This window comes from Alligator sinensis, unplaced genomic scaffold (genome assembly GCF_000455745.1).
Source record: "Alligator sinensis unplaced genomic scaffold, ASM45574v1 scaffold792_1, whole genome shotgun sequence".
NCBI lineage: Eukaryota > Metazoa > Chordata > Crocodylia > Alligatoridae > Alligator > Alligator sinensis.
In genome coordinates this window covers 542,968-560,026 of record NW_005842794.1, presented here as the reverse complement: position 1 = coordinate 560,026, position 17,059 = coordinate 542,968, and the positions used below count along the sequence as shown (strand labels likewise).

Genomic DNA, 17,059 nt, shown 5'->3' with positions numbered 1-17,059 from the left:
AGGACTGCTGGATAATGGGTTGCTGGCCTGTCCCCTTCTGGTGTTCTCATTCATCCCCTCCCTTCTCTCCCTGCCTGTCCCTAGATGACTGTTTCGCCTTGGATGGCAGCGAGGCATGGGACCGTCCTCATCTCTGCGTCTGTCCTCCCTCTGAGGCTTCTGCTGTGTGGTCTTGGTCTTCCTTCTTGACCCGGGGTCCCTTGGAGGGTCCTTCCCCAGTCTGGGCTCCTTCCCCGGTCTGGGCTCTGTGCGTCCTCCAAAATAAAGTAAAAACGAAAACAAAAACAAAAAGAAAAGGATAATTGGGGTATAGGCCTCTGCCCACCCCACTCACGGGTCCAATGTCTGTGGTCCTCGAGATCCCCCAACGCCCTCTGGCTCTGTTGCTGCACCCACTTCCCTGCTGCTGGCTTTTTAAATCTGCTGGGCGGCGGTTTTTGCTGACATCTTCCGCCGGTGTCATTCCCAGGTGGCAATAAAAGCAGCTGATGAATTGCGCTGACAGCCCTTCTCGGTGCGGCTTCGCCTTTCCTGGGGGTGATAAGTACGCCCTCTTTTCAGGGCCTTCTATTTCTTTCTCTGGGCAGATCAACCCTGCCTTGGGTCCCACTGCAGAAGGCTGCTCCGGTGCCTCCACTTCTGTCCCCCTGGGACAAATATCTTTACCGATGATCTGGAAGATGAGATGGATTACACCCTCAGCAAGTTTTCAGATGACACCAAGCTGTTGGGAGTAGTAGGGCTAGAATTCAGAGTGACCTGCACAAATTGGAGGATTGGGTCAAAAGAAATCCCCCCCACCCAACCTTGTTCCCTCTCCAGAATTTGTGCCCCCTGGCACCTGCCCCCCTGCGACTTGCCTTCCCTGCTACCTATCCCACAGACACTTGCCCTGCCCCAGTGCCTGCCTCCTCGACCACTTGCCCCCTCCCCCACAAACCCTTCCCTGTTGCTGCTTACCCTATCAGCAACTCTGGCTCAGGGCATGGAGCACATGATCGTTCTGGCTCCAGCCCCATCCAAGCAGCAGCATCAGCATCCCTGGCCCCAGTCCATGAAAGGGAAGGACTGTGGTTGTGGCCCTGGGTTGGGGATGGAGCCACAGCAGCTGCCTGCCCCAGCTTGGTACTTAACTCCAAGACAAGACTTTTCCCCTCATGCCAAATGGAGAAAATATCTCATTTTGGATTGCAGTAAATGTGGTAAGTCCCGAATAAGGAGCAAAATCAAACGTGAAAGAAATCTGAATAAAACAAATTAACAGTATGTGCTGTCTCCAGATGCATTTACTAGAGTCTGAGACCGTTTTACTGCAAATCAGTTTCAAATTATTTTTGATTTATTATTTATACCTTATTTTAGAGCTTGGATGGAAGACTGTGAACACATCACCAGCTACAAGTTAGATGGTTAGAATGGTCTAACAGACTGAATATGAATCTGAGACCCAAGAACTTCTAAATTCTAATGCCAGCTGTGCCTCCTACTCATTGTATGATTTTGGGGTAACAGCATTTAATTCCCCCATCTATAAACATACAGATCTTTCAGAGGTCTAACAATATACAGCCTGATTCACCATGATCCTGCAATTGCACAGTCATTTAGTACTTGTATAAAACAAGTACTAAATGACTGTGCAGTAACCCGAGTTACTGCACAGCAGAGCCGATGAATGACTTTTCTGTGACGCTACTGCACAGTAGCCCCGAGACTTCTGTGCAGTAGCATCACATCACGGGTTGTGTCATGCAGTGCTACTGTGCAGTAGTCTCAAGCTACTGCACAGTCAGCGTCTCTTGGAGACGTGTCCTATAAGTATTAAATATTAGTACTTATTAGTAGCTTAGTATTAGTAGTAGCAAATTGATTTTATTTATGTCCAGATATATGAAAATATCATCAACACGTAGAGTGGATTAGGAATAAACGCATCTAGATTCTCTACTAACTTGGAACTCCAAAACTATACACCTATATCCATAGGCCTTCTATGCTCCTGGAATGAAATGCACCTCTAAAAACAAACCTCTAAAAGAGGGTCAGTACATGACTTGTCCATATATGAAGCCAAATTTTTAGGGCTTAAATGGGAAATAAATGATAGACATTTGTGTTGGCCTTCTGATTAAGAGTGAAAAACATCGGTTTTATTAGTTTATTTCTATTTTTATTGTATAGAAAGGAACAAAATCTCCACCTCTTTTTCAGAAATAATGATACTTGATGGCTTAAGTAAAGTGTTACTTAATAGGGTGTTTGCATGGGAAAATGTGCAGTATTCTGTACCCATTCCTGTTTTTTTATTCATTTATGTCACGCACTTTATAATGACAATTATCTTGTCTTTTTTGGCAGGTTGGATCTATGACATCACGCAAAAATATGATTTTTCCTTTTATATATGTGGCATGCTTTACTTGGTGGGGATAATATTTTTACTCATTCAACCTTGTATTCAAAAGAAAGAACCAAGAGAAAAACACACTGAAAATGCACAAGTATAGTGCATGTTATGGAGTATTTCACAAGAATGTTCTGGTTTTGCATTTCTTTTATATAGCCAGATAACTTGTTTCTCTGATAGGACCAACTGCATTGAGAGCACTAGAGTGAATACTGAAAGAGCTTCAAAGTCCTGATATTAAATATTAGTGGAAATGTGCTTATAAAAGCAACTTTACTGTCTCACTTAGGATTTTTGGCATCAGAACTCTTAACAAATGTGGAGGTTATGAGCTTTCCACATGCAATATTATTATTTTTAGATTTGATCAGTAGTTGATTCTCTTCTCACTTAGACCAGTTTTACCCTGTTGAAACTTCACTGACTGCAATGCAGTTACTCCTGATTTACATTGGCATGAGAAGAGAATCAAGCCAAGATATGAATAATTTATTAAAATGTTTCCTACTCCATATTCTGGCTGATAAGAATTTATGTATTGTGCACAAGCAAATGGCTACATTTCTGACCCAGCTACCCAAATGAATCACTAAAAGTTGATATAATAATTCAGGATTTCAAATAATTTAATATATTTAAGAGACTGGTTTGTTGTGTAAAACTGAAAGATTTCTTACTTTTTTCTGAAAGGTTCTCCAGTTTAAGGATTTTTTAAAGTTTTAATTGCAGGACAAAAAAGCCATCCTCAGTCCATGGGAGAAATTATAAATAAGATACTTAAAATACTCTGGAGGCTAAATGACACTGAATTAAAAAACCACAAACATAAAAACAAAGAACAGGAGCAAGGAGGGGTGGGGGTGGGGGAAGAGGGAACGGGAAGAATAGTAGTATGGTTCTTTAACTGAAAGGATAAACATCAGAACTAGATGATCTGTTGCAAAACCTTCCTAGAACAGTTAGTACTTTCATATGGAACACTCAGTTGAGCATTTATTTTTGATTTACACTATTGAAACTGAGAAGAATATCTAGCCCTATTTATAAGAGGTCTAGTTCTAATTTTGCTTACACAGATTTCACATCTGGATCTATAGCAGGCCAGGCCCAATGGGTGCAGACAGAAGTGCAGCTCCCTGCTATAACTTAGAATGATTTTTGCAAAGCATTGTGTTATGTTACCCCAGACCACACAGAAGTTCACTGTTGGTTCCAGGGAAGAGGGGAATCTAGCTGCGGCTGGGAGTCTGCAGGCAGGTTCTCATAGGAGTAGCCAGGGCTCTCTGCCAGTGCTCCTTGTTTTCAGAATGCGAGGGGGGAAAGGCAGCAGCGGGAGCTCATTCTTGGCGCTCCCTGGCTGGTGCTGAAGGGTGGGGTGGGTGAATTGGAGCCCTCTAGGGGGGTAGACACAAGTTACAAAAGATGCTACATTTTGTAACATCTTTATCTGATACCTCATGCAATGATGGGTCAGGTGTAACAGGTGTAACATTTTCACCCAATGGCCATTTTTGAAGCTGTTTGCAGCCATGCACTTGTGTTTGGTCAAAGCTATAAACTGCTTTCCGTAGCTAGATTAGGCGAAAACTGACACTTCTGTCTGCACCCAATATAACATGGCATAGCTCCATTAACTGCAGTGTAGCTACCATGGGTTTACATCAATGCAAGCTCAGAATTCAATCCTCTGTATTTAGAGTGAGCCACGCTAATTAAAAGTCCCTGCATGTCATGTGTATTGGTGGCTCAGCACATCCCCGTGCTGAGAAAATGCCAGCAGTGTGCTTTGAAAGCACACTGAACAAGTTTTATTTAAAAATGCACCGCTGCCATTTTCTTAGCATGGAGGTGCACTGCACCACTGATGCACAAGATGTGCGAGGCTGCCAGAGTGCGTGAATTTACATGCTCCAGCAGACTCAATTAATCAAGTCTGCTCTGATGTGCTGGACTTCCAGTGCATCAGAGCAGGCTTCCTGCATGTGTGTAAGTGCCCTAAGACAGCTAGGAATATTCTGTTATAGAACGTTCACGTTCTTGAGCTCCGTGCTTTGCAGTTGAAACATTTGATCATGGATTTCACAGACTGGAGAATGTTTCCAGAAATGGTATGAAATTCCTGGCTGCCTTACTTGTTTACACATATTTTAGAACTGTATAACATTTTTATTGAAATCCTTCCCCAGAAATTAATTGTTTAACCTCAAGGAGCCAGTTTCTCAGGGACAGAACTTGAGAACCTTGGATGAAATTGGCTAAAATATATATAGTTTTAGAAATGCTTGAATGGAGTACAGTATGACATGTTTAATGCAACTTATTTCAACACAAAAGTTATTAAATCCTAGCTAATTTTATTGTTAAGTAAGAACACTACCTGAACTGTGCAAAGCAGATCACATTTTTTCAGTGCCGTTCACTTGCTGTAATATTATTTAATGCAAAGCATGGAAAGATATTTTAATTATTAAAGTATATTGCTTTAGGTTTTTTGACAATTTTAAATAACAGAAGGACAATACAGAACATTTTGCACGGTGCTACAGTAAATATTTTCCATGCTTTGTGAGGCACAGCTTGTGTTATACTGCATATATTAAATAGAAAGTTGGTTTATTTTCTGTATTTAAATGTTACAAAGATCTTTTTCACCATAAATCAAGTCCTTGCTTTAATACTGAAGTATACTGTTGGAGTATACTGAAAACAGCTGATGTTATTCAAATAAAGAGAAAAAATTATGGGAACATGGTTTGCTATAAGATCATCTGTTCAAGTATAGATTCAATGTCTCTTTTTGTGCAAATGCTGCTGATAGCTTATTTTAAATCTTATTTGTCGGTGACTATGTATATGGGAATGATGATTTGCATCAATTTCCTTCTTTTTTAAAGAAATGTGTCCTTTATACTTTAAGCTTCATTTTGTTATCTATCCGTTGATTTTTAATTGCATACGACTGTAATGAATAAAATGTTGCTCTCTTAAGATAACTGCATTGTGACTTTCTATAGAGCTATTTCTTGTTATAACTCGATCACATAATTGGAATACACTTCAAGTTACTAAAATAATTAATTTTTTTTTTTACTTTACAGTTTTGTAAGTTGTATTTTTATTTTGGAGAAACTTTTTGAGAGTTTTATTCAATAGGAATGGGAATCCTGTAAATATGGTATTTTAAAATAAAATCACTGAGATGATTCTGAAAATGTATGCACGTACTGAACTTCACATATAGAAGTAGTCTCATTGACTAAAATGGGAATAAATACTCACATTAAGAAAGCTAAGGATGTGTATAAATGTTTGAAACATGAGGAGCTTCTTTCAAAAGCCCTTTACTGTTGCTAAAATATTTAGGGGATGTTTGGATATAATTCCAGTGAATAGAATTTTTAATTTAAATTAACAATGTTATCTCAGGTTACTATGATGACATTATATTAAGAAAAAATGATACTGAAAAGAGAGCACATATTTATTAGAATATCTGAATAACTGTAGGATGCTGGTTTAATTTCTTAATTTACAATAGATTTACAATTTTTTATTCTACAATACATTTACAGATTGTATTTTTACTACTTGATATTTAAGTCAATTTTAAAAGTAAAGGGTCAGATCCTCCGCTGGTATAAATTCAACACAGATGTTAGTGGACCTTCAGTGCTTTATACTAGGAGTAAATTTGATCTAAAGAGAATACCTGGCATTTGTTCTTAGGTAAACATAATATAAAAAAATAACCAAGGATCCTTCCAAGATAAATTGGAATATTTCTCTGGCAATAACAAAATCCTTATAGCCCAAATACAGTCATATTTCTTGATACAATTTGAAAGTCTATCATATGTGGTGTATAAAGATTAGAAATATCAATTGAATTTTTATTTAATACTTTTTCAGTTTCCACAGCTACCTGGGAGAGGGGTGGAAATGTTGAAAAACTGATGACACTATCACAATATACTTTATACTGAAGATAATTATAAGGCACATTACTGATGTATGATTGACCCTACAATGCAAAGAGTCAATAATAAATGCTATTTTAAGTGAAGATATACTTAAATTAATTTACTTCTTATCAAAAGTTCCAAGATTCACAGCACTGGCAACTTTATCCTCAGAAGATCCTGAATGGGCAGCGGTGGAAAAATTTACCTACATAACACCCTTTCAATGTGCCTCCATCCAGCACCTTGATATATTAAGTCAGAAGAGAATAGTTTTGTCTATCCACCCATTCCATATTCTTGCCTCTGATAAAGTTTCTTCTTGGTGACAAAGTGCTTAATTTTCTTATTTATCTGAAGTTTAAACATCTAGTGAACTTACTAAGTATTACAATGTTTAAAGCCAACAATTTTCACCACAAATGTATGTTAGTTGCCTTCTTTCATTTTAAATATACCCTTGTGGCCAGTAAAAAAATTACCAACATTTCCAGCCAATAAGAATTAACATTCACGTATTTCCACATTTTTAGAATAGGGAATAGCTCTGACAATATTATGCTGTTGTCAAATGTTGATTATTTAAATGGTAACTACTGGTTGCACCTATATATGCAATTAGCATGTAGCAATAAACTCCAGTGCAGTTCACACCAGGGTTTATTGCTTCTGGGTGCAGTGTTTACACATGCAGCCGGGACCGTGGTATGTTGAGCCAGGTTGGAGCAGCCCCAGCTGGCACAGGGTCTGCGGGGGGTCAGCCTGCCAGCCCAGGGCTGTTCCACCCTGGCTCAACATGCTGCGGAGGGGCTGGCGGGACATGAGAGTTCTACAGTGCGGGGCTAGCTGGTAGGCAGGCTGCGCACTGTAGCACCCTCGTGCCCCAGCCAGCCCTGGTCACCGTCTACACGTGGGTTGCAGTTCACTAAATAACTACTGTAGGATAGTACTTGTGCCGGACAGTACTATCTTACAGTGGAGTTAATTTGTTTACTGTAGCCTAATATTGCTGCACGTGCAGATAATGACATTTTACTGCACAGCTAATTAGTCAACTCTGTAGTAAAGCTTGTCTAGATGCAGCCGCTGCGTATGTGAATTTTTAACAACTCAAAGTCAAGAGTTTAGAAAGAGCTGCAACCTTTTCTATCGCTAGTGGTTGCTGGGATCCAAACAGTATGATTTCAGAAAGTCCATTCTATAAAAAGCTATATGTTTTATGTCGTGTTTCCATTAAGGTATGCGTCTACTGTTTTAATCCTACAGTTAGCTAGGTTCTCCAATAAAGAAAAAGGCAAATCATTATTCTTTGATATTTAACACATTTACATCTTACCATGCTTGCTTTCAATCAAAAACATGCAGCTTTATTTATTCAGTTCTTTTTCTGAATTATCTTGTTTCTGCCTCCTTCTTCGAATCTGCAGCTGAAGCTGAAGTTTGCTAGTGAAGAAGAATCGTTTCCAGCCCACTTCCTGTGCCAGTGCTCTCATTTCAGGGGTAATTGTATCGCACAAATTCTGCACAATTTTTTCCCACAGTGTGTCACAGTTGCATATCTATTTATAAGAGGAATTACAGGGGGTTAATCTGTTTTAGTCAGATGTAGCTAGATATCTTGAACATTCATTGACCATTTTATTTGCCTGAATGCTTGTCTAACATGTCTCCCAATTATATAGCTTTCCAACGAAGGGGATCATCCAAATTCTTGCTTCTATGCTTTTTATAGGAGTCTTCAAAAACATCAGCTCTAGGGGGTAATTATGATTCTTAGAGGATACTTTCCCCCTTTTAAGTGACTGCATGAACAGAAAGGTGTGGAAGTGATTATAGTGGCCATTATAGTACAAGAAAAAAATAAAACAAATTAATTTTTAAGGCAAGATACAACTATCATAAAAATAATTAGAAAAGTTGGGTGCATTATCATATAATATCCAACCATTAAAATAAGTGACACTGGAACAGTGTTTCCTTTTTCATATACCAGTTTTATAGTAGCTTAACTGCACTGACTGAAATAGAGTCACTCATGATTACTGATCCTGGTGTTCCCCATTTAAAAATTGCAAATTCTCTGATAAAAATCCAAAATTCTCTGATTTAAAATCCCCCAAATCCACATTTTTCTGCGATTAAAATGGAATGCCTATCTATAATACAGCTATCAATTGAACACAATGTTTTATTGATATATTTACCATTTTAAAGCAGGCTGGATGCCTACCAGTAATCATTATAATAAAATAAATTCTAAATACCTATATATTTTGGCATTTGATTTTGGTTTTTTTATCAAAGAAAATCAGAGCTCCCCCTGCCCCTTTTGCTCACCAGGAAGTGGGTCTAGCTGCAGCTGTCATCCCGCTACTTTGTGGCGCTGAGCAGTCCTGACATGCCAGTGCCCCTCACTTGCAAGTCACAGCCCTCTCTAGCCCTGCCAGTGCCCTTTACCCCCAGCCTGTAGCCCTCCACCCCACCAGTGCCCCTCACTCCTGACTCACAGTCCTCCATTCCTATTGGTGCCCTTCACTCCTGACCCATAGGCCCCACAAGCCTGCTGATGCCCTCTCTACTGACCTGCTGCCCCCTGCCACCAGGCTCCAGCCCCCCAGTGTGTGGGGCAGGGGAGGGCTGTGGGGCAGGAGAGATGCCTGACCATAGGCAACACCGCAGATGAAGCGTGGGGTGGGGTATAGGGGGAGCACATGCCAGACTGACATGGGCAGCACATGCTGCAGCCTGGCCAGACTGGCATGGTAAGAAGCCACCTCTGTGGCCCAGTGGGCATGACCCAGCTCAGGAGGGTGAAGCAGGGTGGCAAGACTAATTGCCGTCACCATTGCCAGGACCCCTGCACCAGCCACACTGCCAGCAGTTCAAGGAGTAATAGACTGTGGGGAGAGGTGTGGGGGCATGCTGCCCTCACTGACTGCTGCCACCAGCCACTTGCATGCCAGGCCGCAGCTCTACCCCACTGCCATGGTTTGGCTACCGCTCCCCTCAGGTCACCTGTGCTGCCCCCCACGCAACCTACCCTCCAGGGTAGAGCCATGGCCTGAGGGGAGTGGCGATGGCAGCCAGGCCATGATGGAAGGGAAAGCTGTGGTCCAGGGTTTGAGTGGCTGGCAGCAGGAGGAGGTGAGGGCAGCATGGCTGCACCCCCTGGTCCGTTACACCTCATGCTGCTGGCAGTGGTGTGGGATCCCAGCAGCAGCGACAATATGTCTCCCTGCCTTGCTCTGCCCTCCCAGTCCATGTCCTGGTCCCAACTGCTGGGCTGCGGAGGCAGCTCCTGCCCATGCCAATCTGTCCAGGCTGCAGCCCTGCACCTGTTGTAGGTGCACAAATCTGGGGGGTACATGCCCCCCTGACGTGACACCTCTGGCACCCAATCCCTCCCCAGGAGTGCATGCAGTGGCAGGGACCCAGCCCTCCCGCCAGCTCCCCCCACCCAGATGAGCCTCTCATGGTTCCATTCTGCTCCCCCGGCCGGGTCCCATGGCTGCATATTTCTGCCCTGGGCCCTATGAACTGCCCCAGCTGGGCAACGCCTCCTGCCCCAGCCAGCACCACTCCCTCCCTCACCATGTGGGCTTTAGCACAAACTGCCGCTGCTACCTTAATTTGCCCCCCTACCCTCCTATGTCACTTATGCTCCCCTGCCCCCCCATGCCTCTCCTATGCCTCCCCCCCAGACTTATTGGGGAGCTGCTCTCCACCACGCTTTCTGGCTGCCATGAGAACGTATGTTCATGCACATGCACGTGGCGCTCCCTGCTTGTGACTGCCCACCTCCCACTCCCCCCAGCCCCAAGCAGCCCCTTGCAGGCTAGAACTCTGCCATCCTGCAAGGGGAAACCCGCATTCTCCTGTGTTTTTCTATGGCAAATGGAAAACCCAGATCCCTGCTCATTATTTATCCTCATGAAAATCAGGATCTGTTGATTTGGATCAATCCTGCTTTATATTTTTTGTGCTTGTTTTTTATTCAGTAGGATATAAATAAAAGTAATTAAAGAAAAAGTGCCTGAAAAATACTGAATGCTAAAGCAAAATACAAAAAACTCAGCTTTCATTTACACATATACAACCCTACAGAAGTTAATGGAATTAAGTGCATCATTTTCATTGATGAGTTGTAATGTTTATGATACTGATAGTCAGTTGCAAATTAGGGATGTGAGCAAGACTGGAACACATGGCTCATGGGAAAACTACTTAAAGGGACCTAAAAGATGAAAAAGGGATGAATTTTAAAGACTCTCTTGAAATTTTTGCTTGCTATGTTTCCCTGACTCTTCTGCTACTCCTAGAAATATGGGAATTGCGCTAAATTGAAAATATTGAAGACTACCTTTTAGTACTTCAATACAATATATTAATAAGATACCTAAAGCAAGAACCTTAATGCCATTACTATAGGTTTCTTCATTCAATTTTAATGGTCTTTGAATTATATAACAACATAACAGCCAAATCTCAAAGTTATAACTTTTGTCCTTATTATGCTCTAAGTAAGTAAAAAACAACCCACATGGGTTTGGTGTGAAAACACAGAGTGCCATCCTGAGATAATACAGAAAAGTCTGCTGTATCTGCAGTAACCTAAGAAACTTTTACTTTCATTTTTACTTTACGGATTTTAGCCCCCTCTGGTGGCCTTTTGCTTATTATAATTCATAGAAAGATACAAAAATATATTTTTTTACAGTTCAAAAACCTCTGCCTTCTTAGAACCTCTTAAAGTTAATCTACAATATACATCAAAGGAATTGACTTGAATTTGTGCTAGAAAGTATGTAGCATCTTATACATGTCAGTAAATGGATAAGCTGGAGTGCGTAAGTGGTAGTGCTCAAATTAAGGCAGCTGCAATTGTTTTATGAAACAGCTGATTTTATTAAATAGCTTGTATTATCTCATAGTTTCATAGTAGCTAGGGTCAGGAGGGACCTGAACAGATCATCTAGCCTGACCCCTTGCCACAGGCAGGAATGAATGCTGGGTTCACAAGACCCCAGACAGGTGATTGTCCAACCTCCTCTTGAATTTGCCCAAGGTAGGGGTGAGGACCACTTCCCTGGGAAGTTGGTTCCAGATTTTGGCCACCCTAACTGTAAAATATTGCCTTCTGGTCACCAACCTAAACCTATTCAGCCAACCTAACCCACCAACCTAACCCATCAGCTTATGACCATTGTTCCTCATCACCCCAGGTGGTGCTGGGGAGAAAAGAGCTCTGCCTATTTGCTGTTGATCTCCCCTGATGAGCTTGTAGGCAGCCACCAGGTCCCCCCTCAGCCTCCTCTTGCTGAGGCTGAACAGGTTCAGGTCCCTCAGTCTCTCCTCGTAGGGCCTGTCCTGCTGCCCTCTCACCAAGTATGTGGCCCTCCTCTGAACCCTCTCCAGGCTGGCCACATCCCTTTTGAAGTGTGGTGCCCAGTACTGGACACAGTCCTCCAACTGCGGCCTGACCTAAGTAATGTCCTTGCTTTGGCGTCATTACGAGCCATGCAGATAACTAATTCCAAAGATGCATCTGCTAAACCCCCAATCTAGGTAGGACCAAATAAGCAAGCTCAGCCTCTGGTTCTGAACGCTCGCTCTATCCATTCAGTTGTGCCTTAGTGCAAAACATATTTGGGATGTGCGTTTTACAGGTACCCGAAAACTTAGTTACTAGGTCACTACCACTCCTGGAGTGATTGGATGAACTGAGGATCTTGCAAGATGAAATTTGAACTGGGCTGCTAGGTGTGCCTAGTGCCTTCTCCAAACATTTTTGCTTGCGGCGGCTTAGTTTATCACCATCAAAGCCTGAGCATTGCTCATTGCCATCTTAAGGCAACTGGCTCTTCTGACTTTGTCCCCCTCTGATCCACACAGCTGCACACTGTCATTATGTGGACATCACACTGCAGGGAAGCAATTCACTCTAACTCATTGTCCTCCCCCCTATTACGAGAAGCTCAGATATAAATGTAACTCTCCCAGAGCTTGGACTTCCACATTTGTCCCACCCTTTATGAGCTAGTGATTCTTCATGCCACAATCCAGAGACTGCTTCACTCCTTGAGAAAACAGGGACTTTCCTGCAAAAGTGTTGCAATGTCTACCCAAATTGTTCACAAAGGCTATGAAGTGTTTCAGAGGAACACTAAATGTATAGCTTTGAACTCCCTCACAATCCTGAAATCCGGCTATTCAGAATATTATTTTCTCTCCAATTAGGGATGTGAATTGTTAAACATTTAAACGTTCACATATTGATGACCGCTAACACTTTCTCCTGCTTTAGAGCAGGGTGGAGAGCAGTCTGGTGAAGAAAGGGGGAAAGGGAAGCATGGTGCCCTTCCAGAAGATCCCTAACTACATCTGCACTGACTGAAGGCTTGATAGAGCTATCCCCAAGATTGTCCCTACCTCTGGTAGGTGGGATATCCCAGTCCCTGTTCAGGAAAACAGAGGCAAAGAAACTGTTAAAAATATCAGCTTTCTTGTCTGGCGTGGCCACCAGATTACCATTTGTGTCTTGCAGGGGCCCTACATTGCCTGGTGCCCTCTTCTTGCTTCCAATGTACTTGAAAAAGGACTTTTTATTGTCCTCAATCCCGGACGCCAGCCTGAGTTCCATCTCTACCTTGGCCTTCCGAATAGCCCTCCTACACTCTCGAGCTGAGGGAGGAGTACTCCTCCTTGGTGATAGCTCCTCCCTTCCACTGGTTGTATGCCTCCCTTTTAGTCCTCAGGCATTGCTGAATGCCCTTGCTGAGCCAAGGGGGTCTCTGAGCACTCTTACCCCCCTTGCTTCTCTCAGGGACTGTTATCCTTTGGGCCTGGAGGATCGCCCCCTTAAGGTATGACCATCCCTCATGGGCTCCCATCTCCTCTACCTTCTGGGCCCTGTATAAGGAAGCTTCATCTTAGCTATAAAATCATCAAAGCTCTCTGAATCTTTTCTGAAGATTCGGAGAGCTTTGAATCGATTCGGACCTTTAAATTGGTCCCCCGATTAGATTTGGATTTGGAAATTCGGCCACCAAATTGGGCTGAATCTCCTCCAAATTGAATCACCACCCAAAGCTTCGCACAGCCCTGTCTATCATGCTAGCTAGTGCTGTCTCACTGTTTCCTTATAGTCCCACATCTATTTGTATCCATCGGTGATCTTTTCTCTTAGTTTTCAATTATAAACTCACTAGGAATGGGACTATATTTTTGATCAGCACTGATACACAGCATTGGAGTTCCTAGGCACTATAGTAATAAAAATAAATAAACAATGCAAAGCATGGGTAATACCCTCCAGATATTTAATACGGGGAATAGCATTTACAACAACCCAAGTAACCTCATTTGTTTGTGCAGACTATTTGGATAGTAGTAATCACTCTATACAGTAGAAAATGTTTGTAAGACGGGACCAATTGTTTCTATAACTACATATAGCTGGAATCCAGTTTTCATTGCACAGGTCCAGCACTGTATGATTATGTCATTAATCTGTATCCGTAAATTGAAAATAAAGATGTATATATACATGTAAAGAAATGTTTCTTAGAAAAATGAACTGCAACAAAAATTATACCATAATAAAATATACCATAATAAAACTAACATTTTAAAAGTAAATTGTAAATTATTTTTTACCGTTTCAAATCTGTGTGAGACTTGAGAAAGCCTGGCAATATCTTCAAGACCCAGAAAGGAAATTATATTTAGGAGCAATGGATCAGGAAGCCGTTCAAGGAAGTCAAAGTTGCCTCGGCATAGATTAAAGATATGTTCTAGAACTTTAGCACCAAACACGATAGCAATTTGAACTGCAATTCAAAGAAATCAAATATAAAAAGAAATTAATAAAAGCCTCTACATTTCCTAATGTGTACCTTTTATATAAAAAGGACCAATCTGAGTTAAAGGTTAAATCAATAAACTTATAATTGTGAAAATCTTTATTATTAATAATAAAGGACAATATTTCAGTCCTGTTTCATATTCAGGGCTACCAACGTAGTGATAGTAGGTTACAGCTATCCAAATTCCAGAATATGGAATTTCATCATAACAGCTATAATTATTCTCAGCTCACTACTGAACTCTGATTTCACCAAAGAAGCAACAAGACTGAGCTGAAATGTGTCCAGTTTCATTTTTTGCATGTATAAGATACTAAATATAAGTTTCTTTTATACTGTACTATGAAATGGGGAGTAGATTTAGGAAATACTGAAAAATGTTCCATTTACCCTTAAAATGCTTCCAAATTAGCAGTCATTGCATTCACTCTTCCTGTATTTCATTTAGACACCTGTTCTTCATTCAATAGGTTCCTGAATACATTATTCATGGATTTGATTTTGATATGCATCTTTTTTATTAATACTCTATTGTAAAATGTTAGAGTTCTGGGTTTTTTCTTCAAGATCTACTTACATGAGTGCTGTAATTTAGATTTCTAAAGGGATTTCTCTACAATGGGCCATAGGGACTTACCCATTAATTTCAAAACAAAGCTGTGTTTTATTTACAATTAAAATCATTCCAACAGATCCAAACTAATTTCCCACACAATTGAGCTATATATTTACTGAATAAAGAATTCTATGTGCATCTTCTGACATATGTTACACTCACAAAAACAAATACAAATGGGATAGGTCATGTAGTTGATCCTCTGCTAGTGCAGCAATTTTTCTTACAGCATATTTTAAAATATTTTATTTAGTCATTGTAAATGATGCAAGCAATGAGATTTCTGTTGAAAAACTCATCTAAATCTAACAGCTCACACTGTTAAGATAGATTTCTGTTATTCTGGCTACATTTCTCAACTGCTTCCAGCAAATCTGATGTACCCTTCTATATCATTTGAAACAATTCTTTGCTTTTGTGGTATTTATGTCCTACTTTAATATTTTTAGAAAGTTATGTTCCAAACTTCAATTATGTTCTCAATCTTCTTTAATCTTTCTTGCTAAATCAACCATACAGCTTCTTAATACTGTTCTTACTCTTCTCTGAATTCTGCCCACTTTTACCTACATAAATGTGGTATGAATGTGTTCTATGTACACAATAGGTGTGTCTACACATGCATTTATGTGTGCCTAAACTTAATACACCTTTGCTTATGGAGCATTAAGGTGATTTAGGCATGTGTCTACACACATTAAGGTGCATTAACTTCATTATTTTTGGTGTGATTAACTAAGTCACATTAGCCCACATGCAGACATGTTAATGTGCATTAACAAATTCTTTATGCAGATACCAAATTTAGGCAGGATTAGCTTAAAATCGCCATTTTTAAGGCATATTAAGGACACACACGTGTGAATACATGCCTTTAATGCACCTTAAAATGGTGATTTTAGGCAAATCTTGCTTAAAATGGGTACACGTAGACATGCTCAGTCAGTACCATAATTGCTTGAATATCACATGTACTTTGCCCCCAAAATTCAGACCTCCAAAACTAGGGTGCACATCTTAAGTAAGAAAGCTGATTTTTCTTGGCTGGAATAGGAGTATGGAGAGGCAGTGCTGCAAAAGCTGGACGTGTACAAGTTCATGGGGCTGGATGAAATGCACCTGAGGATGCTGAGGGAGTTGACTGATGTGATTATAGAGCCATTAGCCATCATCTTTGAAAACTCATGTCAATCGGCAGTTCCCAGATGATTGGAAAAGGGCAAACATAGTGCCCATATTAAAGAAAGAGAAAAAGGAAGATCCAGGGAACTACAGACCAGTCAGCCTCACCTCAGTACCTGGAAAAATCATGGAGCAGATCATCAAGGTATCCATTTCTAAGCACTTGGAAGAGGAAAAGGTGATTAGGAACAGTCAGCATGGATTCACCAGGAGCAAGTCATTCCTGACCAACTTGATTGTGTTCTATGGTGAGATGACTGGCTCTGCGGATGCAGGGAGACTGGTGGATGTGGTATACCTTGATTTTAGCAAGGCTTTTGATACTGTCTCCCACAACATTCTTACAGACAAGCTAAGGAAGTACAGGCTGGATGAATGGACTGTAAGGTGGATAAAAAACTGGCTGGAGCATCAGGCTCAGAAAGTAGTAACCACATTATGATGCTTCTCTGTCTTCTGGGCACACTCTCTCCTAGAGCGTGCCCAGAAGCAACCAGAGACTGGGTCCTCCAAGGAGATCTGTAGCACCCAGCTAGAGCATCTTTATGGCTGCCCTGTGCCCCCGCAGCTCCAGCACACTGCCTCAAATAGGAGCAGGGCAAAGCTGCAGCGGTGCCTCAGACCCAGGCTTTGTCCCAGGTAAGCAGGGACTGGGGGCAGGGGAGAACTGTGGGAGTGGGGAGGGGCTGCTCAGGAGGGGTGGTTTCCCTGCCCACCCCACGCATGGTACACTGCCCTCCTGCAGCAGCAGTAGCAGTGGCCATTGGGGCGATCGTGGCCTGCTGCTGGCGGAGACCTCTGGTGGCATGGCACCACCTCCAACCCGGCAGCTGTACGTTGTGCTGGCCTAACCACTGGTGTGCACCCTCAACCAGGTGTGCCCTTGGGCCAGGCTAGTTCCTGCCTCCATGCACCCTGTGTGCCACCCCCACAGACCCACCACCCACATACCCACCCACAAATCTCACACCCACAAACCCCCTCTACAATCCACCCCCAAACCCCACCCCCAAACCTCTGCCCAAGCCCC

General features: G+C 41.8%; 2 protein-coding genes across 4 annotated transcripts in view; one reads left to right on the top strand and one right to left on the bottom strand.

Moving 5' to 3' along the window:
- The window catches only part of SLC16A14 (solute carrier family 16 member 14), a 35,103-nt gene extending 31,328 nt beyond the window's left edge, over positions 1-3,775 (top strand). For all 3 annotated transcript variants that reach the window (XM_025191221.1, XM_025191220.1, XM_014525394.2), the window contains one exon: positions 2,359-3,775. In XM_025191221.1, the coding sequence (XP_025047006.1) occupies positions 2,359-2,507 (149 nt within the window). In that variant the 3' untranslated portion in view covers positions 2,508-3,775. The remainder of the gene's footprint in view (positions 1-2,358) is intronic.
- Positions 3,776-7,540: 3,765 nt separating this feature from the next.
- Positions 7,541-17,059, bottom strand: part of FBXO36 (F-box protein 36) — a 97,240-nt gene continuing 87,721 nt past the window's right edge. Inside the window, exons 3-4 of the mRNA XM_006035068.2 lie at positions 14,023-14,195; positions 7,541-7,925 (exon numbers count right to left, since the gene is read on the bottom strand). Coding sequence (XP_006035130.1) covers positions 7,734-7,925; positions 14,023-14,195 — 365 coding nt within the window. The 3' untranslated portion in view covers positions 7,541-7,733. The remainder of the gene's footprint in view (positions 7,926-14,022; positions 14,196-17,059) is intronic.